At 37.2% G+C, this 26,039-nt stretch overlaps 3 protein-coding genes and 1 pseudogene across 7 annotated transcripts; 3 read left to right on the plus strand and 1 right to left on the minus strand.

The window, feature by feature from the left end:
- The first annotated feature begins 555 nt into the window (after positions 1–555).
- On the plus strand, positions 556–6,511 carry LOC131335527 (uncharacterized; annotated as a pseudogene).
- Positions 6,512–6,861: 350 nt separating this feature from the next.
- LOC131335526 (anaphase-promoting complex subunit 6-like) lies at positions 6,862–13,291 on the minus strand. Its single transcript, XM_058370923.1, has 7 exons — positions 13,186–13,291; positions 12,910–13,050; positions 9,616–9,698; positions 8,952–9,065; positions 8,206–8,306; positions 7,542–7,576; positions 6,862–7,199 (listed from the first exon to the last, which is right to left on the minus strand). The coding sequence occupies exons 2-7, from the start codon at positions 12,973–12,975 to the stop codon at positions 7,074–7,076; spliced, it is 525 nt and encodes a 174-aa protein (XP_058226906.1). The 5' UTR covers positions 12,976–13,050; positions 13,186–13,291; the 3' UTR covers positions 6,862–7,073.
- A 195-nt stretch (positions 13,292–13,486) lies between these two features.
- On the plus strand, positions 13,487–23,547 carry LOC131335528 (protein SENSITIVITY TO RED LIGHT REDUCED 1-like). Of its 4 annotated transcripts, XM_058370924.1 has the most exons (4): positions 13,487–14,110; positions 14,810–15,892; positions 15,999–16,142; positions 22,419–23,547. In XM_058370924.1, the coding sequence occupies exon 4, from the start codon at positions 22,497–22,499 to the stop codon at positions 23,361–23,363; it is 867 nt and encodes a 288-aa protein (XP_058226907.1). In that variant the 5' UTR covers positions 13,487–14,110; positions 14,810–15,892; positions 15,999–16,142; positions 22,419–22,496; the 3' UTR covers positions 23,364–23,547. The 4 variants fall into 4 exon arrangements, with proteins under 4 accessions (XP_058226907.1, XP_058226908.1, XP_058226909.1 ...); XM_058370925.1 differs by lacking the exons at positions 13,487–14,110; positions 14,810–15,892; positions 15,999–16,142 and adding exons at positions 20,367–20,514; positions 20,586–20,759; XM_058370926.1 differs by lacking the exons at positions 13,487–14,110; positions 14,810–15,892; positions 15,999–16,142 and adding an exon at positions 20,367–20,759.
- LOC131335529 (nucleobase-ascorbate transporter 4-like) lies at positions 16,149–20,326 on the plus strand. 2 transcript variants are annotated; one of them, XM_058370928.1, is made up of 5 exons: positions 16,149–16,706; positions 16,814–16,891; positions 17,138–17,298; positions 17,528–17,553; positions 17,609–20,326. In XM_058370928.1, the coding sequence occupies exons 1-5, from the start codon at positions 16,550–16,552 to the stop codon at positions 17,670–17,672; spliced, it is 486 nt and encodes a 161-aa protein (XP_058226911.1). In that variant the 5' UTR covers positions 16,149–16,549; the 3' UTR covers positions 17,673–20,326. The 2 variants fall into 2 exon arrangements, with proteins under 2 accessions (XP_058226911.1, XP_058226912.1); XM_058370929.1 differs by having other exon boundaries at positions 17,528–20,326.
- Positions 23,548–26,039: the final 2,492 nt, after the last annotated feature.

Here is a 26,039-nt window from a genome sequence, read left to right on the forward strand (position 1 = left end):
CTTCGCAAGTTGAAAATGCAAGGTACTTCAAAACGATGTCGCCCGGGTTCGTTCAGACTTCGCAGGTGGAACATGAGAAGTCAATTGAAAATCTGTAATTGGTAAATTGCTAACTCAATCTTGTTTATTTATATTATCAAAACTGTTCAAGCTGTAAATCTTGTCAATAAGATATACCATGATAATGACTATGTTAATCTAACACTGATTAGTTGATAATCGGAGATGATTTGGATGAATTTAATTTTTGTAAAATAGAATTGGCCTCACCTGATTAAATCCAATATCAATATGGTGTCTCTCCAACGTGTAATTCGTAAATTGTGAATTCATTCTGGTTTATTTTCAAGATCGAAACTGTACAAGTTGTAGAGCTTGTCAAGAAGACAAACCTTGTCAAACATCATATTAATCGAATGCTGATTAGTTCATAATCGGAAATGATTTGGATACAGAGGATCAAACTCAATATTGTTATCCACGCGCCGCTGTCTCGCATCCTAGGAACACGACTTAACAACCAGGTCTCTTTTTTTTTAAATTGGCCCCAGCCATAAACTGATTGATTGATCGTAGGGGAGAAAGAATACTCTTCTGAGAGAGAGAGAGAGAGAGAGAGAGAGAGAGGGATGGAAAAGAAGGGACGCTCCGGTCTCAACATCGCCCTCATGCATCCTGATCTCGGAATCGGTAACTACTTTTTAATCCTTACCTCTCTATTGTCAGTGTGTGCGCGCGCTTTTCTGTCATGTTGGAGATCAACCCATCTGTGAAAAGGAAAAAACTTGGCAGACTTGTTTGACCCAAGAAGCCACGCCCAAATCTGGAAAATCTCAGGCATGATTACCATTAATTGTTGTCTTGTTTTTTCCCCTTCCATTTCGTGTATTTGTAGTGTAGAGATGGAGATTTAGAGAGATGGGGCAGCACCCTTTGGTACTGTTGGGATACACTGTGAGGGTAAAGAAATAATACTAATGAGCGGGTAGCCCATGAGATTTGGGGCTCATGGACACCGGGTGAGCAGGAAAGTGTGTATAACTTCAGGGCTCCTTTATTGGTGTTTTAAAGCTCTGTATTGTTCATATAGTGGAGTATCTATCTCCCGTGGAGTAGGCCGGTTTTGGGTTGAATCACTTAAATCTCTCGTGTCACTCTTGTTTTTCTTTGTGACAATACTTATTAAGTATTGGATCTCAATATGAGTGTGTTGTGGGCATCACCAAACTTCCGTGAAATCCCAACTTGTCATTCTATTTTTGTTTCGGTCATATTGTATCAAGACTCAAGTGTTCTGAGAATTAGTTATTTCATTCACTTTTGAAGGGATTCATTGTCGAAATGGTGTTAAGATGACAAATTATCTGTTTAAAATTCTAATTTTAGTTTAGAGATCGACCCTTTTGGATGCTGCATCTGTGAAGAATTGGTTTTCTTGGAGTTGAATCGGGGTTGTGGGGGAAAATCTCCGGAGGTTTGGAGTATAATTTCATACATATGGGTTGTTTTTCGATGAGATTTTTTTCCCATTAACGCCATTCACTTTCTTGAGGTTTCTTGATTGTACTTTTCTGTCATTCTATTGTTGTTTCTGTTTGAATGTATCAAGACTCAAGAGGATGAATCTATAATTCTTACGATTCTGAGAAGATAGTTTTTTAAGAGGAATACATGAAATTCGCTTTTGAATTAATCATTACAGTCTCTTTTGAAGAGTTTCATCAACAAAATGGTCTTAAGAAGACAAATTTTCTGTTTAAAAAAGCCTGTTTTTAGTTTATAAATCAACCCACCTTTTGGAAGCTGCATTTGTGAAGAAATTGTTGAGTTGGATCTGAATAAGGGTTGATGGGGAAGATCTCCGGAGGTTTGGAGTTTAATTTTATACATCGGTTGATCTTTGGATGAGACGTTTTTCGGGGGATTATTGCTTAATTCAATTTCATGAGGTTTCTTGATAACGGGTGGCACTGAGTTTTTAGACCTTATTAGTTAATGTGCAGCTATGAGTTTAGGACTTTGGATATAATTGACATTTTACTTTTCAATCTTTTTACTTATATGATTTTGGCTCCAGAAATTGATGATGGAGGTGAGAGGTGATGGCTTCGGTCGAGGTGGAATGGAGTTATTTGGGCTGATGATAGGAGTGTACCCTCATAATTAACAACAAATTTTTCTGCAAAACAAATTACAGATAGAGATGGGGACTTACTATGTCTTACCTTTCAAGCAGGAAAAAAAAGAAAAGAAAATGGATTCATGCAAAAAATATTAGTACCTTGCAAGCGATGCAAAAATAAAAGGAAAACGCTACTGGGCTCTAAGAGATGTAGGACTATATGCAAATTTGCTAAAACCCCTAACTAAACCATGGCTGATGTTATGTATAGGGGGAGCTGAAAGATTAATTGTTTATGCTGCCGCAGAACTTGCATCCCATGGTCACAAGGTTCATATTTTTACAGCTCACTACGACAGAACTCGATGTTTTGAGGAGACTCTTGCCAGTGAGGAATTCGTATTGTTTTTATCTAATATGTTGTTCGATGGGGCTGCTCTATCAATTAGTATTGTTTGGTTGAACTTGCGTGCGTTTTTCAGATTAAAAAAACCGTCGTATATTTTTTGAGATGTTTTTCTTGACTTGGTCTGGTTACATGTATAATGTTTATCTCACTTACATTTGTGTCATATCTTGGAGAGTTGCATAAGGTTGCCACATTTCCCTGTCTAAGCCAAGGAAAAAAGGTTTCCCTAAAACTTGCTACTTTTGTTGATGGATTCTAAATCCCCCCCGGCCATAAAATTACTTCCATGTTTGGAAGTGCCTTAGAATTTAACAGTGACATTTATAGACCAGGTTCTGGTTTATTTTACTTGCACTAGAACAAATGTAATTCCTGGTAATATAGGCCGTAACACAATCTGAAGAAATTTTGTGTAACCATGCTGTTTCATTGCATAAATGGTTAGCTAAAAGCATTTTCACATGAGGACATGGCAAAATAAAAGTGGGTTTTGGTACAGTATTGATGATTGGTAATTTCCAAGATGATGGGCTGGTTGAATACTAAATTCAACGTTTGCCATCCTCATGAAACAAAAGGAGAAGTGGCAACTTGGTAATTTGTGTAAGCCTTGAAAAAGAACTTCTTTGTACCTATGGATGTGTTTTTTTTTCCCATTTAAACAATTTTGTTCTGGCACTCTGCATCTATTCTTCTTTGTAATATATTAATATGTGACATTAACGTAAAAACAATGTGCAGGAACCTTTCGAGTAACTGTATATGGTGTTTTCCTACCTCGGCATATTTTCTACCATCTACATGCTGTATGTGCCTATCTCAGGTTCATTTTTGTCGCTCTGTGTGTTGTTCATGTTGCCATCATTCGGTGTTGTGCTCGCTGATCAAGTCTCTGTAGTCATTCCTTTGATGAAACTAAAGAAATCAACTAAGGTGATTCTTTTCTTTATTTTAGAAAAAAAATTCACCATTAGCGGTTTATGGATAGCTCACGTTGTCTGCTTCCTGTCCAGCTTGGATTCTATTGCCACTTTCCGGATTTGTTGCTGGCTCAACACACAACCATTCTTCAGCAGATATATCGGAACCCATAGACTTTATAAAAGAAGTAACGACTGGTACCTCTCTGGATCCTGGCTTTGTGATTGTCCATTAAACTGTCTTCCATATCTTTTCTTTTCCATCACACCACAGGAAATTCTACTTTAAAAATGAGCCAAATACAAGAAAGGAGGTCACATGTCCACTTAAATAAAGTGCCAAAGGAGAAGGTTAATCAAAGACAAACTACAAATCATACATTGCTCTCAAATTTCTGAGAGAAAAAGAAAGAAAGATGACTCCCTAAATGGAAGAGAATATGAGGCCCAAAGATGACAAACGGCACAATTTATGCTAATAATGAACGATGTTGTCAAACTTGTCCTCTAGCAGCCCCTTCCAAACCAAATAGCCCAACAAAGTGAAAATAAGATACAGTACTACAATCATTTCTCTTTTTTGTTGCAAAAAAATTGATAGTATCAATCAAAAGCAATTTTGCAAAAGAAGGCGATGCCACCCAACAAATACCCTATGATCTGAATAGGTGATGCCAAACGACAATGTAAGAACAAGTGATCCAATCATCATCCATACTTCTTCTATGCCTTTGTTGAATTAATGTAATGTGCTTTTCACAAGCTTAATGGATCGACCTATGGATTTACAGATATGGTGGATTTGATTCTGGTTAACAGCAGATTTACTGCATCTACTTTTGCGGGTACATTTAAGCATCTTCATGCAAGAGGAATCAAACCAGCCGTGCTTTACCCTGCGGTGAATGTAGAGCAATTTGATAAACCCCATGCTTTTAAGTAACAAACATCCTTGTTCTTGGTATCTTTGTAGTTTTGGGCATGGTTTAAAATTTTTGTATTTAAACATATGCTTGGTAGTTTTGATCCCTTGCCCTTTCCCGCACTGATGTTAAGAGTTTATTTGGCTAATCTGTTGCAGGTTTAATTTTCTCTCTGTCAACCGCTTTGAAAGGAAAAAGAATGTTGAATTAGCAATATCCTTGCTGCAAACCCTTGGAGGTGATGTCCAAGGTCTTAATGTTGCTGACGCTACATTGTCAGTCATAGGCAAGTCTATCTACTTCCAGCTTGAGTACAGACGTACAGTCATTGATTCATCTTGGTTTTTGATATGTCCTTTCTAGTTCTTAAATGTGTATCATTACCCCGTCTGTCTCTTGTACAAAATGCGTCTTCCTTCATCAGTTGTGTGCCATATTTCTTGCATTGGTATACAGTGTTAGCGTTGGAATCATCTATTACACAAGTTCAAGGGACTCTAGGGTACAGATGGAAGTTCATTTTTCATCTATTTTTGGTTCTTTTTTCCTGGGATAAAAGATATTCATAAGCATCAATCTTGAAACTTATGAAAAAACAAGGAAAGAATCAAAAGCGTCAATGGTGGTGTTTTTTACATGTGCAATTATATGGTAAACTTGGAGTACTAGACAGCTTGATGGTACTATGGCCAACTAGACATGTAGAGTGCATACACACACTTGACAGATTTAGAAGAGTCCATGCAACATAAATAGCAGTTTGATGAGCAATCAGGAGTATGCAGTATGCATTATTATCTTGGTTCAATTTGTATCCTGCATTGTCTGTGTGAATGGTGATTATTCTTCTTCCTTTGACATTATTGTTTGATGCAGCATAAAAGGGCTGCTTGTGCCTCTTTTTTTAACTTATCTAATTTGGGAGTAATTGCTGGCTGCAAAGTATAATTTTGACTCTTTCTGCAAATTGTCTGTAGTTGGTGGATTTGGCAATTTGAGAAAGCATTTGCCCCCTCCTATTTACATGAGGAACCAATGCTAGATGGTGCTTAATCACACTCTTCATAAATAATTCAGCTTATGTTTCAGAGCGATGGGGGAACACTTTTTGCTGCACGTGCAAGATATGCTTTTGCCCATTCGGATGTAGAATTTGGTACATGTTTTCAGTAATTTGACCACCTTATGTATTTTCTTCAGGTGGCTTTGATAAACGGCTAAGAGAGAAATGTCGAATATTTGGAGGAATTGAAAAGCTTCGCATACAGGAAAGGGGTGTCTCAAGGTTAAGTTCATGACCTCTTGCTCAACAGCTGAAAGAAATATGTTGCTTTCACAATGCCTCTGCGTTCTTTATACACCAAAGGTGTGTGAAAGTCCAATATCATCCTCAGATCCATTCTGTAGGACTAACAAGAAGTCTCCTATTTATAACAAAGTCTCCTAATAATGCTTAATGATTGTAGGATGAACATTTCAGAATCGTTCCATTGGAGGCAATGGCAGCCTATAAACCTATAATTGCATGCAACAGTGGGGGTCTTGTGGAGACGATTAAGAATGGTGTGACAGGGTTCCTTTGTGATCCTAGCCCTCAAGAGTTCTCTTTAGCGATGGAAAAGTTCACAAGGGACCCCCAAATGGCAGAGAGAATGGGTTCTGAAGCTCGACAACATGTCGTTGAGTCATTTTCTACTAAGATTTTTGGCCAGCATATGAACCAAATTCTTCTTGATATAGTCCGGGGAAAGGAGGATTGAGACATCGAAAACTACATGGAAAATATTTATTTTGCAGATAGGGTGTCATGGTTATGACAAAACGGAAAGTAAGGTTCTACTCTATTGCTAGTAGATTGTTGCAGTAGGCCTCTCTTCGACCAGGCGTCTAGCATTTTCTGGGTGGTAATGTTTGGATGAAAGTTTGGAACCAATTCAGCACTTAGGTTTAGAACGCTGAATTGCTCCTCATTTTCCTTAGTATTTCGAAATCTTCTTTATTAAGCTAGTGAACAGAGAGAGAATTACCAACCTAACCACTTGAATCGAGAAGTGGCTTTGTGAACTCAAACTCAACCAGTCTACATGTAATTTCAAGTTCATATATCAGTTACAAACCTAACAACTTGAATCGAGAAGTGGCTTTGCAAACTCAAACCAGTTTACATGTAATTCTAAGTTCATATATCAGTTTATGAACCTAACCACTTGAATCGAGATTTAAGAAGTGGCTTTGTGAACTCAATCAGTTTACATGTAATTCCAAGTTCGTAAATCAATTCTACCGGTTTCAGTTCCTCAAATCTCAAAAACATACTGCTTTTCTCTCCTCTTTAACTCCACCAATGGCATATGTGCCCAACAACAGAAACATATTTCATGTTAAAGCAGAGAGAGCAAAAACTGTGTGATTGTAGAAGAGCTGCACAAACCATCGCCAGCCAACCCAATACAAAGATCCCAGAACTTCTGGGGGAAAGAATACTAGTATGTGAGAAAGAGGATCATTGTACAAATCAAAGGTGATGAAAATTATTCAGTTCAAAGGCTTCAATATGTGCCAGCAGGTTGCAAAATAAATAAACGAGTAAAATGCCAGATATTTCTTCTACTGATACAGCAAAAAATATACCTAGTATATCATGTCTAATTTATATATTGGCTACATAAAATACAACATGGGCAGTAATTTTCATGCTCTCAACATAAAAATAAATCGATTTGACGAGAATCCATTTTGGGCTCTACACCATGGCAGCATTCATCCACCAGAGCTAATGTCAACATTTCTGTGCAGAACTCATCATCTGGTTTCAGCCATAAAACCTGATAAATAGAAAGGATAACAGGACATCAACAAATAATAGGGTGCTTTTATGTTTGGATGTCTTTTGAGATTGGAAAGTAAGGAAAAAGAAACCTTCATGCAAAATGCTAATGCTAATGTTGACTGCTAAGAAAACTTATTGCACTTTACAAACTCGAACTTTCCAAAAAGCCCTTCAATTCAAGTTGGATTTGTCAGTTCAATTGAAGGGTCAAGAGAGGAGGGGAAGATGGGAAAACCATATAATTTTTTTTTCCCAAAAAAGGACACAAAATGGATCGGAGAGAATGTTTTAATATGTGATGTCTTTCATTCCAGCTCTCACGTTAGGAGTAACATACCTTGTGATAGTAGGTAATTGCTGCAGTAAAATTATCTTGCAGAAGCACAGAAATCATCAGCAAGATAAATTCATCCCAAAAGGCAAGCGGAGACAAAGCCGGGACTTTAATATAGAGGTGGCGGACCATAATAGTTTGGTCGCTTTCTCACATGAAACCTTAGCATTCCCTTTAAAGCTCGTTTACCCAACCATACAAGTTACTTAGAGCTGAATTATTCAATGCATTAAGAGACAGCTAACCACGTTAGTCCAAGACTAAAAAGTCTGGGAGTAACCTCTTTTTCTTTTCATTTGGTAATTGAAACATCATATTTATTTCAGGCCATATGATTTTTATCACTTCACTCCGGTGCAGATCATCCTGGAAATAAACTAACCAAACAAGTCACATGTATTATCCTCTTTGAGCACTGCAATATAAAATGCAGATTCGCAACATGCCAAAAACTAACATTTTGTTCTAGTTAACAACGAAACGGGTGATTCTCAGTTCCCATAGAAAGAAAAGGGTACTTTCCTGTCGAAAAACACTAGTTTCCTTGATGCAATTGATCAAGCTGATTGCAGAAGATCACAAGGATATATTTAAGTAGAACTTCCCCTTCAGTATCATATTAACACCAGATGCGAAAAATAATTAAAATCTTCGCAAATAATATGTACCTGCAAATGGTAAGTGTAGGCAAGACCTGCATAGGTGCTCAAACTTCTGGTTGATAGTGCAAGTGCTTTCTCATAGTATGTAATCACCTCATGGTACCTCCTGAAATACAGTAGTACTATGTAAGCAAACTTCGAAAAAGACATCAAAAGCATGATCGTCGCGAAGAGGCTACGTTACAAAGAGAAGTCAAGGAAAGATCTGAACATGGTGTTCTCAGCATCCTCAACATCTTCAGACTCCTACGAACTCCAAATTTTCGAAACAATTTCGCTTGTAAGTACTTTTTACTTTTTTCCTCAGCAAAGTAGAAAGTTCTTTGCTGATGCAATTGTCTCTCATTGTCACCAATGTAACCACCATCACACTAGAGTTTGCAGGCATTCAGTAAACTCCCTCCACTCTCACTACCTTTTCTGTTGTGAAACCAAAACGACAATGTGCACAACCATCACACATATTTGGACTAAAAAAAGCATGGCAAGGTAAATACTAAAATAGGAATGGAGTTGCCAAAACCTAACCAGAATGTAATCTATAGCCAGCTAAACTTTTGATTATAAGATGCTAATACAAAACAAGTCGGGTGAATTGTGTCATGGACCAACATCACACAATAAAAGTTAAGGAGAAAATGCTGGCTGGTATTGCTACCAATCCAACACCCTATTAGTTTCAAAGATTAAGCATAAGGAAACCACAATGGAATACTGTTTCTGATAAGTATTGGAAGCCAATTAAACGTACTTTAATTTTCTCAATGAATGGGCCAGATTAACCACAGTTGGTTCCCACATTTCGCTTAAAGATGATGGAATGTGAGCCAAAGTTTTCTCAAACCACTGCACGGCTTTTTTATACCTGCAATAGCATTAAATGACAATTATGATAATGAAAGCAGCTGCTTAAATATCGACAAAACAAACGCAGAGGACATTTTGTGAAGAGCTACCCAAGATATGCATCACATTCCATGACAAAAACTAACAGAAGAAAAATGTCCATATTATACTAGCAATAGGAATATCTCCAGCAGTATAACGAGTTCAACTGAGAATGCTACTTAGATGCACATTGTATTTTGGTAACTAAAACACACTGATTGAAGCAGCACCAGCAGGTGTTAAATGACGGAAACAACAGAGAACATGAGAGAGAGAGAGAGAGAGAGGAGAGTTTGATGATTTAATCTGATTCTCCCAGAACATTGGGGGTTAATCACACTTATCATTGCTGTATATTAGGATCTACTGACAAACAAATGATAGAACATGAAAAAATACCAGTTCATACCGCCTGAGTCATTTGTTTTGACAATACTTCAGCAACTACAAAATCATGGCTCTTTTGATACATGCATCCGACCAACTATATCAATAGTAAAAATTTCATGAAGAGAAACTTTGCTTACTCCTTCATATGATGAGCAACAACTCCAAGTTTGTTATAAACATGTGGATCTGAGGGACATATTGTCTTTGCCTGCATGAAAAACTGAAACAAAAATACTATCACAAAACTGAACATACAAAAGGCCACCAGAACGTCAATGTAAAGCAGCGAAAAAGATAAGCACACAGAAAATGGAGTAATACAAGTAGTTTTCGTAAAACAAAAATAGTATACATCTATTTCCGACAAATTTTCTGTCACTGTATAAACCAGCCTAGGTATACCATGAAATGCAGGAATAATAATTGAAAAAGACAGTGCCATTAATAATTTTATCCTCCGTTGACGTGCTGACCCTATCATTTTGTACGCTATATGAGCTGTTAGTATTAAAATTTAGGGAAATTTTTAAAAATGGTCCCTCTAGTTTGCACGAGTTCTCATTTTCGTCCCTCTACTATTAATTGTATCAATTTTAACCCTGTAGTTTTCATTCCATCTCAATTTCGTCCTTCTCCCTGACGCCGTCCATGAAACAAACGGAATTGAAGGGCAAAATTGTCATTTTCTCTCACAGAGGGACCAAATTGAAATTTTATGCAAACCAAAGGGATTATTTTTAAAATTTTACATTTTACTTTCGTTTTTTGCAAATAAAATAAAAAAGACCATAAGTAATGTATTTGACAACTGAATTATTTTTTATTGGGTAATCAAACTATATTGAAAAATTTATATTTCATTACACATTACAAAAATATTAGAAAATGCACAAATCAACCCTTTAGCTAATGTCTTTGTATCATGTTCTTATAATCTTCTTATTTTTTCACCCAATAAAAAAAATGTTTAAAATCCGTGTTTATTTGTTATATGAGTGATCTTATGAGTAAGTCCCAAAATAAATACACTTATACCCATATTTTAATGTATTTGATCTCTTAATATTTAATAGTGTTTCATTGCTTAATTAAACACAATTACAAGATTTCTAAATACTACTGAACAACTTTTTCTTTTCAATCATGTGACAAAAAAAATAACGATAGTGAAAATTCAATTGAAAAAAAAATACAAGACCAAGACAATTATCATAAGGGTTGTTTTTTGAATTTTCTCATATTTTTTGTGATGTATATAATAAAAACTTTACAAAATTTCAACATATTTTTTATTATTCAATATAAAATGAGATGAGAAATATATTATATATGATGTATTTTAAATTTATTTACAAAAACAAAAGTAAAAAACAAAATTATAAAAATAGTCTCTCTAGTTTACATGAAATCTCAATTTAGTCCCTCTGTGAGGAGAAATGACAATTTTGTCCTCCAATTCAGTTTGTTTCATTAACGCCGTAAGCGAGAGGGATGAAATTGAGACAGAATGCAAATTATAGGACTAAAAGTAACACAATTGATACTAGAGGGACGAAAATGAAAATTCATGCAAACTAGAGGGACCATTTATAAAAATTTCCCTAAAATTTATTAATTTTGACAGGTCAATTTATTTATCAGAATAATGGGATGGAACATGCCACAAGAAGGGTTCTATGATGTAGGACAGAGTTGGAATAGGGCTAAGTATGATCAAACACGAGGGAAAGGGGGTTGTTTTTTGGGGCTATGAACAGTGGACGTGAATAGTAATTTGTAAGAAGAACGAGATGAAGGATTAGAGAAGGATAGGTCTAGGCATCACACCTAGAAAACCCAAGGCATCACACCTAGGGGCTCTTTAGCATCACACCAAAGAATGAGATTGCATCACACAATCATAAAAGCTTAAAGCTAAATTTTCATTCAATCAATCATGATTTGCCATAAGGCTTACAATCTTATTTATAACCATTTCAACTTGACTCTAGAACTTCCTAACATAAATAACCTTCAACTAACTTTAGACTTCCAAAGACACATTGAACATAGACTCTTTGACTACATTAATGACATGGAAAAACTTATGACTCTTAGATCAACTAATTGACTCTTCGACTACACTTAACATTAATGACATGGAAAAACTTATGACTCTTAGATCAACTAATTGACTCTTCGACTACACTTAACATTAATGACATGGAAAAACCAAATGACTCTTTGATCAACTAATTAACTCTAAAGACTTTGACTAGAAATTAAATAGACATTTTGACTTGACTAAAACCCAAAAGACACTCCTTAAGAATCCAGCCCATGTCTAAGCCAATATCCCAAGTTAGATATGTGCCAAATTTGGGCCTTAGAACCATCCAGTCCAGAAGGCCATAACTTCCAACCATATGAAATTACCAAATACCCGTGACCTCTTTGTATGGTCCGCATCATTCTAAAACTCCACCTATGAGAAGAAAATAGCATTTAGCTAAACTGACAGAACAAAAGAGTCAACAATTCATTGCACCCTTAACATTACTAGAATTGTGGTGATAAAATTGGTTAGCAAATTAATATAGTTTGGTAATTGGTCCGAGATGCTTTTCTAAAATGCTCATGAACTTTATACCGTTCAATATAAAATAGCACTTCACGATACCCTAAGAGCCCACTCGTTTTACTTCAGCTAAGATGGCCCGTGCTTTTGCAGAGGGGGTGACGTACTTCCAAGCTCCAAGTCAGGATGTTTTTTATTTTTATCGGCAAAGTGAGGACGGTATGTTGTTTCATTTGTTTGTTATCAAAAAATGCAGAATGAAGTAATACAACTCTACACTCAAAAACAACCTAACAGGATGCTCAAACAATTCTCAAGATTGTTTGGATGGGTGGGTGGGTGAGAAACCACAACCCTTTCTTCTCTTTTCTCACTAATAAGGGAGACCACTCCCCTCTCTTTTCTTTTCTCACCTCCATTGCCAAAGGGGTTGTAAATGTTTATGTTGGTTAGTCTCACCTAATAATTTCAACAAATAATTAGGGTCATTCTAACCATAAGTAGCATTGCAAGGCGGTCACCAAGCATAATTCCACAACTTCATCACAAAATTCTTCACATTCAACCGCTTCCCTTGTTCTCATTAGATTTACATTACCTAAACATCATTGAAACATCCAAAATCCAAATCCAAATCAACTAAACTAACTTCCCCCGACCCTCACCGACATTTTGAAAATTTGAGCAAATATATATACATATGCGCACCGAAAAGGCCAGACTTTTTTTTTATTAATAAGTATAAATCACAAAAAAAGTCCAGACTTTAGTTGCATTAGATCACGAATTGTCTAAAAAAAACTACTAGGTATTTCAATCTCCAAATACACTTTCTGCGGCAAAGAAGACACTGAATCATGTAATAATTACTCACTGAGCTTTGATGAAACCCTAAAACACGAGGCGATTGATTGTTATTCGACTGCTTTCTGTACCGCATTTGACGGCTTCTCCGGTAATTGAAAGGACTTCCGTTGAATATCTCTCCACTTGTTGATCACCGCCGTGCATATGTCTGAAACAAAATCGCCCAAAAGGGTTTCTAATTACAACAATGCTGAATACTATCAACAATCAATCAATACGAATTGATCGATAGTAGAGGCGTAAGGGAGAAGAAGAGGAAGAAGCAGAAGAAGAACATCATTACATCCGGCGCCGAAGAAATAGAGCAGGCGAACGACCTTTGGGCCGGCGGGGCCCACCACTTCTTCTCCGGTCATCTCTCTCTCCTCGCTAATTTTTTGGGAAATTAAACGGAGGTTTAAAAGGCCTGCTATTTTAAGGACAAGGAATTCAAAACTAAGTCGCATTTGACAGACGCGAGGTTAAAAAAACGACGTCGTCCTTATTAATAGTACTTCGCAAGTTGAAAACGCAAGGTATTTCAAAGCGACGTCGCCCAGGTTTGTTCAGACTTCGCAGGTAGAACATGAGAAGTCAATTGAAACTCTGTAATTGGTAAATTGTGAACTCAATCTTGTTTATTTATATAATCGAAACTGTTCAAGCTGCAAATCTTGTCAATAAGATATACCATGATAATGACTATGTTAATCTAACATTTATTAGTTGATAATCAGAGATGATTTGGATGAAATTAATTTTGGTAAAATAGAATTGGTCTCACCTGATCAAACCCAATATCAATGTGGTGTCTCTTCAACGTGTAATTCGTAAATTGTGAATTCATTCTGGTTTATTTTCAAGATCGAAAATGTACAAGTTGTAGAGCTTGTCAAGAAGACAAACCATGCCAAACATCATATCAATCAAATGCTGATTAGTTTATAATCGGAGATGATTTGTGTGAAATTATTTTTACAAAAATAGATTTGGACACAGAGGATCAAACCCAATATTGTTATCCACGCGCCGCCGTCTCGCATCCTGGGAACACGACTTAACTACCAGTTCTTTTTTTTAAATTGGCCACAGCCATAAACTGATTGATTGATCGTAGGGGAGAAAGAATACTCTTCTGAGAGAGAGAGAGAGAGAGAGAGAGAAAGGGATGGAGAAGTAGGGAAGCTCCGGTCTCAACATCGCCCTCATGCATCCTGATCTCGGAATCGGTAACTACTTTTTAATCCTTACCTCTCTAGTGTCAGTGTGTGCGCGCGCTTGTCTGTCATGTTGGAAATCAGCCCATCTGTGAAAAGGAAAAAACTTGGCAGCCTTGTTTGACCCAAGAAGCCACACCCAAATCTGGAAAATCTCAGGCATGATTACCATTAATGGTTGTCTTGTTTTTTCCCCTTCCATTTCGTGTATTTGTAGTGTAGAGATGGAGATTTAGAGAGATGGGGCAGCACCCTTTGGTACTGTGGGGATACACTGTGAGGGTAAAGAAATAATACTAATGAGCGGGTAACCCATGAGATTTGGGGCTCATGGACACCGGGTGAGCGGGGAAGTGTGTATAACTTCAGGGCTCCGGTATTGGTGTTGTAAAGCTCTGTATTGTTCATATAGTGGAGTATCTATCTCCCGTGGAGTAGGTCGGTTTTGGGTCGAATCACGTAAATCTCGTGTCACTCTTGTTTTTCTTTGTGACAATACTGATTAAGTATTGGATCTCAATATGAGTGTGTGGTAGGCATCACCAAACTTCCGCGAAATCCCAACTTGTCATTCTATTTTTGTTTCAGTCATATTGTATCAAGACTCAAGTGTTCTGAGAATTAGTTATTTCATTCACTTTTGAAGAGATTCATTGTCGAAATGGTGTTAAGATGACAAAATATCTGTTTAAAATTCTAATTTTAGTTTAGAGATCAACCCTTTTGGATGCTGCATCTGTGAATAATTTGTTTGCTTGGAGTTGAATCGGGGTTGATGGGGAAAATCTCCGGAGGTTTGGAGTATAATTTCATACATATAGGTTGTTGTTTCGATGAGATTTTTTTCCCATTAACGCCATTCACTTTCTTGAGGTTTCTTGATTGTACTTTTCTATCATTCCATTGTTGTTTCTGTTTGAATGTATCAAGACTCAAGAGGATGAATCTATAATTCTTACGATTCTGAGAAGATGGTTTTTTAAGAGGAATACATGAAATTCGCTTTTGAATTAATCATTACATTCTCTTTTGAAGAGTTTCATCGACAAAATGGTCTTAAGAAGACAAATTTTCTGTTTAAAAAAGTCTGTTTTTAGTTTAGAAATCAACCCACCTTTTGGAAGCTGCATTTGTGAAGAAATTGTTGAGTTGGATTTGAATAGGGGTTGATGGGGAAGATCTCCGGAGGTTTGGAGTTTAATTTTATACATTGGTTGATCTTTGGATGAGACGTTTTTTGGGGGATTATTGATTAGTTCAATTTCATGAGGTTTCTTGATAATGGGTAGCACTGAGTTTTTAAACCTTATTAGTTAATGTGCAGCTATGAGTTTAGGACTTCGGATATAATTGACATTTTACTTATATGATTTTGGCTCTAGAAATTGATGATGGAGGTGAAAGGTGATGGCTTCAGTCTAGGTGGAATGGAGTTATTTGGGCTGATGATAAGAGTGTACCCTCATAATTAACAACAAATTTTTCCGCAAAACAAATTGCAGATAGAGATGGGGACTTACTGTGTCTTTCCTTTAAAGCAGGAAAAAAAAGAAAAGAAAATGGATTCATGCAAAAAATATTAGTACCTTGCAAGCAATGCAAAAATAAAAGGAAAACGCTATTGGGCTCTAAGATATGTAGGACTATATGCATATGTAGGACTATATGAGGTTGAGAGGAAACATATCTGAGGATGAGAGGAACCCTAGGAACCATATCCAAACTTCTACGCCGGATGGAAAAGAGTTTTAGGGGCTCCTTTCGTTCCTCTGCGCTACTGCTTGCCGTCGGGAGGTAACCGTTGAGGAATTTGTGTAAAGCGTTTTTCGGGGTTGGTTGAGGAATTTATGTAAGAGTTAGGTTTTTTTTTTTAAAGTTTTGTTGGTTTCTGGTGTTGCAGATTTGTGAGGTTCTTGGGTGTTGTGCACTGGGGCTAAAATATAGACCATCTACATGGAGAGGACGACCTTGATGAGAGGGAAACAGAGTTAGGAGGGTGGTGGTGACAATGATGAGCAGCTAAAGCAAAAATGGCATGCTTTAGGTAGGTGAATTCGTGTTCATTCAGTCTGTTTAGTGTCAATTCGGTGTTGTTTGTTATGTTCTTTCTTCTGTTACTTCTATGGATTTTTTAGTTGTGTATTGTGGTGACTATGTTAGCTAAAGTTCGTACCTTTGAAAATTGTTGATGGTGGTGTTTCTTTTGTGCATGTGGGCCTTGGCCCTTGGATATTGAGTCAGACGCTTGAATTTCCAATGTTTGGAGTTTTGCTGTGTTTGACAGTATTGTACTGAACCAAAACATATCCAAATGCATGTGTAGATCATTTGTTTGGATTGATTTAATGCAAAAATTTATTGTTAGTGTGTGACCAATCAGAGTGTCATGAGCCCTCAATTCATGGACATTAGTTTTAGATTAATCTTGCAGAATAGTCCACTGAGGAGCAAATGTCCTCATCCAAGTATGAGTATCCTACCAATCTGAGATTCTTATATTCTGCAAAAATGTTCAGTGAAAATGTAGATCTTTTGGCACTAATGCAATCTGGAAGCCGAAGGGTGGTTCAAATATCAGCAGGATTCATACTTTTCTTTGTTGTGTTTGGTGCGTTATAATTGCATGTTTTTGTTTGGCATCGCTTGCAAACAGTAAAAATTTGAAGTGATGATTTGAATTTGGGCTAATTATGTGATTGTATCATCAATAAACAGAAAATTTTGGGGTTGTTCTACCATCTATTCCATTGCCGATCTTTGGAGCTCTGTACTGCATCTTGTTTGCTTACATGAGTATGAATTCTCTATCTTGGTAACCGTTGGAGATAAATCTTGATGTTTACCCAAAACTCGGTGCTTGTTTTGGATAAGAAATTTCTTACCAAGGGAGGACAATTACAAACGGTTTTTGTAACTGATAGAGGATAGTCATTTGATTTTCCAATTCATCTCTAAATGATAGTCATTTGCTTTTCTAATTCATCTCTAAATGTCTGTTTTACCTTCAACGATTAACTGTGGTTCACCATTCCGGTGCAGCTTCTGCTAGTCTTGGTTTACTTCAATTCTGCAACCTCAACAAGCTCAGAACAAAGTTCATAGTAGGTTATTCAATCTTCTTGAGCCTGTCAGTCACACAATACTTCTATGTCTACATAGTAACTTCCGGACGTGGTCCTGTTCACACTCACGCACATTGGGTATGTTGTGCACACAATTTATCCTTTCTAACTCAAATGAATTTCTGTAGTCGCAAATATTTTTGTGCTTGAAGAAGCTAAATGAAATTTCTAGCCATTACTTGCAATTTAACAAAACTGTGGAAATCATTTTCACATCCCCGGCCGCAGTGGCAGCTATGATCGTGGTGTTTTTGGATTGCACTATTCGACCAAGTGATACTGATAATCGAATTTTTCTTGACACTAGGAGGCATTTTTGGGAGAAGTTCAGGGCTTTTGATAAGGACCCCATGAGCAGAGAATTCTATTCCCTACCTTCAGGCTTCCTCAGGTCAATCTCCCTCTCTCTATATCATCTTAGCAAATGGGCTGAAAAGATTGGACGGGTTTGACCATTGCACTTGACACCTAATTAGAACTCATTCTTTGTAATCCTGCTTACAAATTGACAAACTGCACCAGCTCTTCCTTGAGGGCCGTTTGTACAGAAATGAGCATCGTATTAGATTATACAGCTAGAGAGACCTTATAACTGATATTCAATTGAATCTTTTTTTCCCAAATGAAATACATTTAAGATATTTAGGCATATACAAATCATGTGGAAAGTAATTCATTTATGTTCAATACACCTTCAATTTTCAGTTCCAGCTGCAAGGGCTTGTGTGTGTGTGACCTGCTGATGCAGGTTTGTGACTGAAATGTAGATGTTAGTGTGGGTTGGCTGAAATACAGGTCTTAGTGTGGTGCAAGTGTGTCAGTTGTGTGCAGGTTATTGTGTCACCTGCTTGTGCAGGTTTTTTAGTGAAATACAGGTGTTAATGGAGGTTGTGCCTTGGCAAGGGTGTGTGTGGGTTGAGGAATCAGCCTTGTATCCTCATACTTTGATGCATTTCCACATAGTGCCATATGTTGTTGGCCATGAGCCAGAATAAAAAATTATATTAGTTTCCTTCCAATTTTCAGCTCTTTTTTTTTTTTTTTTTTTATGTGTATGTTGGTCTGGATTAATAGTTGATATCATAGTTATAGTCATGGAGTAGCTCATCATCTATTCTGCTCCTTTGGTAATAATTGGGCTTCCAAGTAGCTCGAAGCTCGGCTCATTTAGCAATCGAGTCGAGCCGAGTTCGAGAACAATTCTGAAGTTCATTTAGGGAACAAGTCGAGCTCAACAGTCAACACCTTAAAGCTCGGCTCGGCTCAATTAGGCTCATGTTATTTGCATAGGATCAACTTGTATATAGAGAGTCGTTTACTATATGAGCAGAGCCCTGCTCATTTGTAAAGGAGCCAAGATCAAGCTCAAGTTTTAGGCTAGTTTAGTAAACAAGTCGAGCTCAAACGCAACAAAGCTCGGCTCGTCTTGTTTGCAACCATACTTTCAATCCACTTGTTATCCACAATCATAACATGACATGGACAGAATTGTACTCAATAGTAAAGCTGATAAATAAACTGAAGCGGCTGAAGTTTCAACGTGTTAAAATCTCGTTCTAGATCAGTTATTACTTATCCACTTAAACTTGAATATTTTTCTGCAGCTCATTAAGCTTTCAAACCAAACTTCAACAAATTCTAGTGAGATCTTTCGGTTTCTAATGTTAAAAAATTGAAAACTACCTAAATCGGTTCGAAACTTCACCATTACCCATTACAAGCATAACAAAACCCAAATAAGGCATAATCAAGGAATATCCAAAAAAACAATCAAGACATAATCAAACCCAACCAAGGCATAACAAACAAGTTATGTCTTGATATGGTTCTATTATATTTGTATTGAGTTTTGGTTATACTCATAATGATTTTGTTATGCTAAAAGTTACGATGTTCCCGAAATGACGAGGGACACCGAAGTCATACCCTTTTGTAATCTCTTCTCTGTCACTACGTTAGTACGTACAGCTTTTTTTTTCCCTAGGGCCATTATTCATTTTCAGCCCAAACCGTTTCAAATCGAGAAAACTACCAAATGAAATTGGAAAAATAACGGCCCATGCCTCTGTCCACATCCGTGGCCATGTGCTCACTGCTCAATAAAGAGAGTAATATCGTTAGTCATATAATCCTTCAAAATAGCCTTCGCTTCCGTTCTCAATCCTCGCTCTCCGCTCGCACTCACAAATTCTAGTTGTTTTGGAGGTTTTTGAAAGACGCTTTCATGCTGGCACTCCTGCGTTGGCACCCACATTATATCCATCCAAGGAAATAGAGGTCTGGAGTTTCCCACCAAATCTCACCAAAACCATTTCTCACCAAACCATTTATGGGCAAATAGCAATTATGCTCCTAAGATCCCTTTGGTTAGGTTGTTCATGCATTGCGTGTGTAACGCAGGAATCAAGGTCAGCAAAGTTGCGTACCCCATTCCCTTGTTCAGTTCAGCTCTTTCCATCGAACAAATCAATGTGCTAATTCACAACATTCTCATTGCTGAAGTTACTATGAGTATGTTACATGGACACGGGTACGTGAATCGGGTGCGGGTACATATCTAAGAGTCAGACATCTCAAAGTTGAAAATAGAGGATTCGGGATATGTATCCGAATTTGGATACGGGTGCGGGGATTCGTCAAATTTATTTTTTATAATTAAAATTTTATATGGTTGTGTTTGGTTGAGAGTTTAGTTTAATTTAGTTTTGGTAGTGGGTGGAGAGAGAAATAGAGTAATGATTGAAGATAGGGGTAATGATTGGAGAGAGATAGAGAGAGATGTGAAAGTAATAATTGGAAAAATAGGGTAATGATTGGAGAAAGAAGTAAGGTAATGATTGGAAAACAAAACTAAAATGGCAAACGAACAAAGCCAATGGCTTATTTGTTTCTGTTTACCTCTTCTTCCTCTTCTTCTCCCTTATTTTTTAAAATTTAATATGTAAAATAAAGATAATTTATGTAATTTATCTAACTTTAAGTATATGGATTATTTGTTTTGTGACAAAATGATAGTAATAAAAGCCCATAAAAATTTATGAAACCTACTTTAATTGTCCAAATGTACAAGCCCACAGTAGCCCAAAAAGAGGCAGTAGCCCAGCAAAAACAAATAACAAATAAGTCCATTATACAATTAACAAGTCCAATTCGCAGCCCAATGTGATAAATAAACCCCAAATCATAAAAGAACATAAATCGGCAGCATCTTCTTCACTCTGCTACATCGCGTCTGCCATTCTCGTCCAAGCTTCCACGATCGTCTTTCACGCCTACATCGACGATCGTCTTCCGGTACTACTCGTCTTTCCTTTTCGTTTCTTCTTCGTCTCCCTCTTGTTCTCTTCTTCTTCTTCGGTGAAGAGGAGACCTGCAGCTCGAAAAGCTCAACGTGTCCGATTATTGCCGGCCGAATCCGGTACAGATCCTGTACCCGTATCCGTGTCGTGTCGACACGGGTAATTTGTCCAAAGCCAGGGATCCATGTATCTCAAAGTTTAGCCTTTGAGCTGAACCATTTTCTGCTTATCCATTAACAAGTTATCACTAATCATTGGTGACAAGGGTCCAATGTTCTGTACTTTTCTGCGTTTCCATTTCATCTAGTTTCTGTTTACCTTATATGCTTGATGTTTGATTCGAAGTGTGAGATATATACTTTTGTCTTTTGGTTTGTGTGTATCTGCATTCTGCAGTATCTGAAGTGGGTTCATGTGCGTTGGTTGTTTTCTGTTAGAAAAATATAACCGTAGTGCGGAAGCGGGTGGTTCAGGTTACCTTACGAACTTTAACCGAACCGGACCTTGGTATGGATGAATTACGAACTCTCGATCACGTATCAAATCAGCAACAAATTCCTGCGATGGAGTGATATTACGAGGATCGAGTATCACCCTCTATTCCACGGTGCAAAAGCTCAGATTGCTCTTTAATGGTAGAGAGAGAGAACTATCAATAAGAGAAAGAGTTTCCCAGAACTCTATATATATTTTGTGCAGGAAATAAATAGAGAGAGCATCCTAGATGCTTTAGAAGTCTTCTTTATGAACATCCTGCAGGAAATAAATAGAGAGAGCATCCTAGATGCTTTAGAAGTCTTCTAATCCTAAGAGATTAGAATTACTTCAACTTCTCCTATCTTATCTGCAAGATGAGATAGGACTTTCTAATATATGGGTCACCGGGTCATGCCCACATGGGCGACCCGATTTGATCCCGGACCGGCCCCAAATTCCAACATTTTCGATGAGTAGGCGTTCTTTACCATGGGCGGTGTTAATAATTTTCATGAATTGTGCTAAGTGTTCATTGACTTACTCGCTGTGAAAATTCTGGTGAAGGCGAAAGCTTTGATATTTTCAGAAGCATAAATGAACCTGCTTGGATATCATGACCGTCTCTTTTTGCTTGTACATGGTATTTTTTTTCAAAATAAGACCCGTTGGGGTGCTGGTTCTTTCTTTTTATGTCCTTTCACAAGGAATTGATTGAGGAATGGTTCAAGGGATGTCTTCTGACGGCATTTGACCTTCTGGTAGTTTCATCAGACACCGGAGGGAAAACTGGGATTTCTTTGAGGTTCTTTTTATGTTAATGCTTTTAAATTCCCGCACGATGTAAAAACAGGTGGTTTGGCCATGAGCCACGTCTCTAAAAAATAGAGGTTTCAGTTATTCCTTTTGTTGCTCATTGACAAAAGAGATTATGGGTACTTGGTTTTTCCCCAACACATGCATTTTATTTCTGCCGGGATTGTTTTTATGAGATATAGTTTTTGACATAAAGTAACATCCTGAAAGAGCTCTTTTTGTCATTGTGTTCCCAATGTTTTCGCTTTCTTGATCCTTTCAAACATGTAGCAAGCTAGGTAGTGATCAATTACTGACTTTAAAAATGATCTTTGACACACGCGTTGCAAGATAAAATTTCATAAAGCCATCTTTCGCAAACCTCATGGGAGGTCCCAGTAATTATACCCTAAATGAACCTTGAATCAAAACTTCATCACTTCTTTCTAGCAGTGAAACTGTGACAGATTATTATGAGACTGTTTTGTTTAGGGCAAGGTGCTGGTTTACAATACAGATTGAATGCTGTATCCTTGTGTTGTATTGTAATTACTCTCAACGCAAAGGGAACTGTTCGGTATGTTGTTTTAAAATTTGGTGTATTTTTTTCTATAAATTTGTGTCTTGCAGCATTGTTACTGCACGATGTGAGTTTTGAAACATACAAAGACCTTCATGTAGAAGAAAACAACTCTGTGCTTATTCGCTATGGCAGCTTCTGCGAAAACCCTCACTCATGAAAAGCCAAACCCAACTGAAGACTGGACGATAGTTTTACCTCGACATGGGAAACAGAGAAGGAATTTGCTCAAAACTAGGATCCCACAACAAGCACACTCTTGGGTTCCAATTGACCAAAAAGTCGACCCTGACCGAGAATCTAAACTGATGCAGAAGATGGTAGTCTGTATGAAGAAACTTGAGAGCTCCGAATTCTTCTGTAATTTTATTGATCAAATTCATAGTCCTCAAATCTCAGATCATATTTCTAGGGTTTTGGGCTCTGAAACAAAGATGCAGATGGTGATATATGGTATTGGTAGCCTTGAATTATACGAACCCCCTCGAGTGCAGCTCGGTCTTGCGATTTTGACGAAGAAAAGGTTCAGTTGGATTGGAGATGTAAAAGTATTTGATCCAATTCTTTCCGGAACAGAAACTAGGGTTTTGGAAACTCTGGGTTGCTCAGTTCTTTCAGTCAACGAACAAGGCCGACGGCAAGCTTCAAAACCAACACTTTTCTATATGCCTCATTGCGAGGCTGAATTATATGACAACCTCCTGCATGCAAATTGGAGGGTGGACCTGTTGAACCGTATAATACTGTTTGGGAACAGCTTTGAGGGATATGAGCAATACGTGTCCGTATTCAAGAACTCAGCTGGTGTTAGTTTGAGGAAGCATCTTTTGGCTGTTAGGAGATTCACTAAAGAGTTTGGAATCAAGACGGTTTCTGATGATTATTATCGGGCTTTAAACGATACGAGCTGGCATTTCTTCAGCATTGATCCTGATATGGAGCTGCAGTTTGGTAAAATGATGGAGATTGTAGACAGTTGCTCTGAAACTGCTTGATATTTTTGAAACTGATGAATTTTGTTTCCATTATCTTGCTGGAACAAGGCAATTATTTTTTAATTCATGGCTAAATTTCTTTGCCAATTCAATGTAATCAGGGTGGTGTGAGTTTTTACACCCCCCTGGTAAAAATGATTGTTCCTTTCCTCTGGTTTTTTTATGGTAACAATTTGTAGATGTCGAAGGTAGCATAAGCAGGGCCGGCCCGAGGGATTTGGATGCCCAAGGCTAAATTGTAGGGTTGTGTTCTACGTGTTTTTAGAATTAAACAACGATGATAGAAATGTTTCTTTATATTACTACTTTAGACTTTATATTGCATGTTAATTGCTTTGTCACCAACGGCTGAAGTGGTTGGTTTGAATTCTACCTGACTTTATTTTGAAACCTAACAGTTATAATATCATTATTTTTGGGGAAAAATATTTCAAAATAAAAAGCTACCCAGAAGCCTCAAACTCGAACACTCCAAAATTAATTTATCACTGAGTTAGTAAAGACATTTGTGTTATAAAACGAACAAATAACATATATACTAATTTACAAATAATATTGAAATGCCCTTAAAATTTGATTTTTTTGGACCTTGGGCCTGGGTTGGCCCTGAACATAAGGATGATTTAAGCCCGGTTTGTCCAAGTTGCAACTTTTCGTCCTAAGACTCTATTTGTGTAACAATTAAAAACATTCATAAGTTAGAAGCTTATTAAATTTATGAAGGAATTTCACCCCCGAGTGCTAAAATCAGGTCCCAATTGGAAAATAAATCAAATGTTTCAATGAAAACAAAAAAGCTAAAGAAACCAACAAAGATGATACCGATGAAGTACTGATGGGTACACGAGGTTTAATCCGAGTTCCACACAAATAATCCGAACCATTTAATATTTTTTTTTAAAAACCCGAGTGGGCTGAATTTGAGGTTGGGCCCAGCTACTGAAATAAGCAGAAGGTACCTGTATAGCCTCCGCGTTAGTCTGGCCCATAAAAAGTCCAACCCGACAACTGATAGAGCCTGTGACGGTATGGGACCACAAGGATGAGATCATCACGACCGAATTTAATTTCAAAGGTACTTCAACTTTAATTTCATCGACTCCCGTGACCCTACAAATGATAATCACCTTTTTTGGTTCACAACTCAACTCATCTCATTTTTCATTCTACACGTTTTTAATACATTTTTCTCTCTACTCATTACCACTTATTACATCAAAAATAACTTTCAAAAAAGGTGAATGTTTTTTTTACCCGGTATTGCAGAGTGTCTAGTTCAGCTTGCACGCACCTCAGACTAATCTCTATAGTTCCCCGCACAACCTTTTTCATGCTTGTAGCCCCACAAGTTATTGGCAAGGAGAATCGAACCCGATACCTTAAATGGTAGCAAACCCTTAAGTTGTAAATTTCTACTACATCTATTGTTTGCAATAATCATAAGCAAAGAATATAAAACGAGCAACACAAAGCAATGGTAATCTTTGGTTCATTGTGAGAATTTCCTTGGCACTGTAGGTTGTCAAAAACCATATTAAAGAAAAATTCTAAAATCAGCCCATTAAACTGACAATAGTATGTGTGTGAATGTGTATTAAAGAGTGTAAAAAATAAACAAAAATATATTTTTTTTCTTACCATCTAGTGTATTTATCGTCAGCCCAGTGGGCTGATAATAGCAAGACCGTTTAATTTAAGCGATCATAGAAGAAAAACAAATATAGTTTTGAGATTTTTTATGTTGGATAGATGTTTAGGGTGGAGCTATTATGGCATTCACCAAACAGAATTTAATTGCTTTGCTGAGCTTGTTAACTGTGATTACTCAAACCTCCAACCGCCAAATTGTAGGCAAATAGTTCTATAGTGTTTTTTTTTTTTTTTGAAGAAGAAGAATGCGCCATTATTATTAATAAAAAAATCCTTGAGGATCAAATTACAGAGATAAAAGAAAGAAGAAAATCAAACTACGGAGATACTGGATAATAATAAGACACGGGGGAATAAAACATCCGAAACAGAAACTAGTAATAACTCCGTAAAACATCCCGGCTAAAAACAAATGAAGCACACTCGACAATGACACATGCGGTTTGCGGTTTGCGTACAGTCCTATATCATCCAGTTGGTTTTCGTAGCAGTACGAAAATCTAGAGCTCCACATAAACACTTAGAGAGTTGTCTGGCTGTCTCGCAATTAGCACGAATTTCTTCTTGCTTCTCAAATTCAAACCATTTGGGGCACATCTGTCATTTACGTTTTTCCAAACACCTTTGGACAAATTGAACCTACTCATTTGTCTTGTTTTGATTTACCCCCCGGCAAATGATCATTTCTTTTCCTTTATGGTAAAAGCATGACAAGGTAATTGACAGCTTCCAGTCTTTGCCAAACAATCGTGCATTTATTTAGGGGCGTTTCCGGTAAGATACAAATAAGCAAGTAAATTAAATGATCCTAAATGTGATATGTGTGTGTGTGTTTTTATAATTCAAGTGCCCGGATCAGTTTACTCGTACATCAATTAATTCCAGAAGAACAATCCCACCGTCTAATTGTGAAAATCTCAATTAGCGCCAGACTAAAGCTCCGGATGGAAACATGATAAGATGTTTTGCCTCCAACTGATTAGATGAAAGAAATTGTGAAAAGGATGACACGTACAGTCTGGAAAT

The sequence above is a fragment of the Rhododendron vialii genome, chromosome 8a (genome assembly GCF_030253575.1).
Source record: "Rhododendron vialii isolate Sample 1 chromosome 8a, ASM3025357v1".
In the NCBI taxonomy this organism is placed as follows: domain Eukaryota; kingdom Viridiplantae; phylum Streptophyta; class Magnoliopsida; order Ericales; family Ericaceae; genus Rhododendron; species Rhododendron vialii.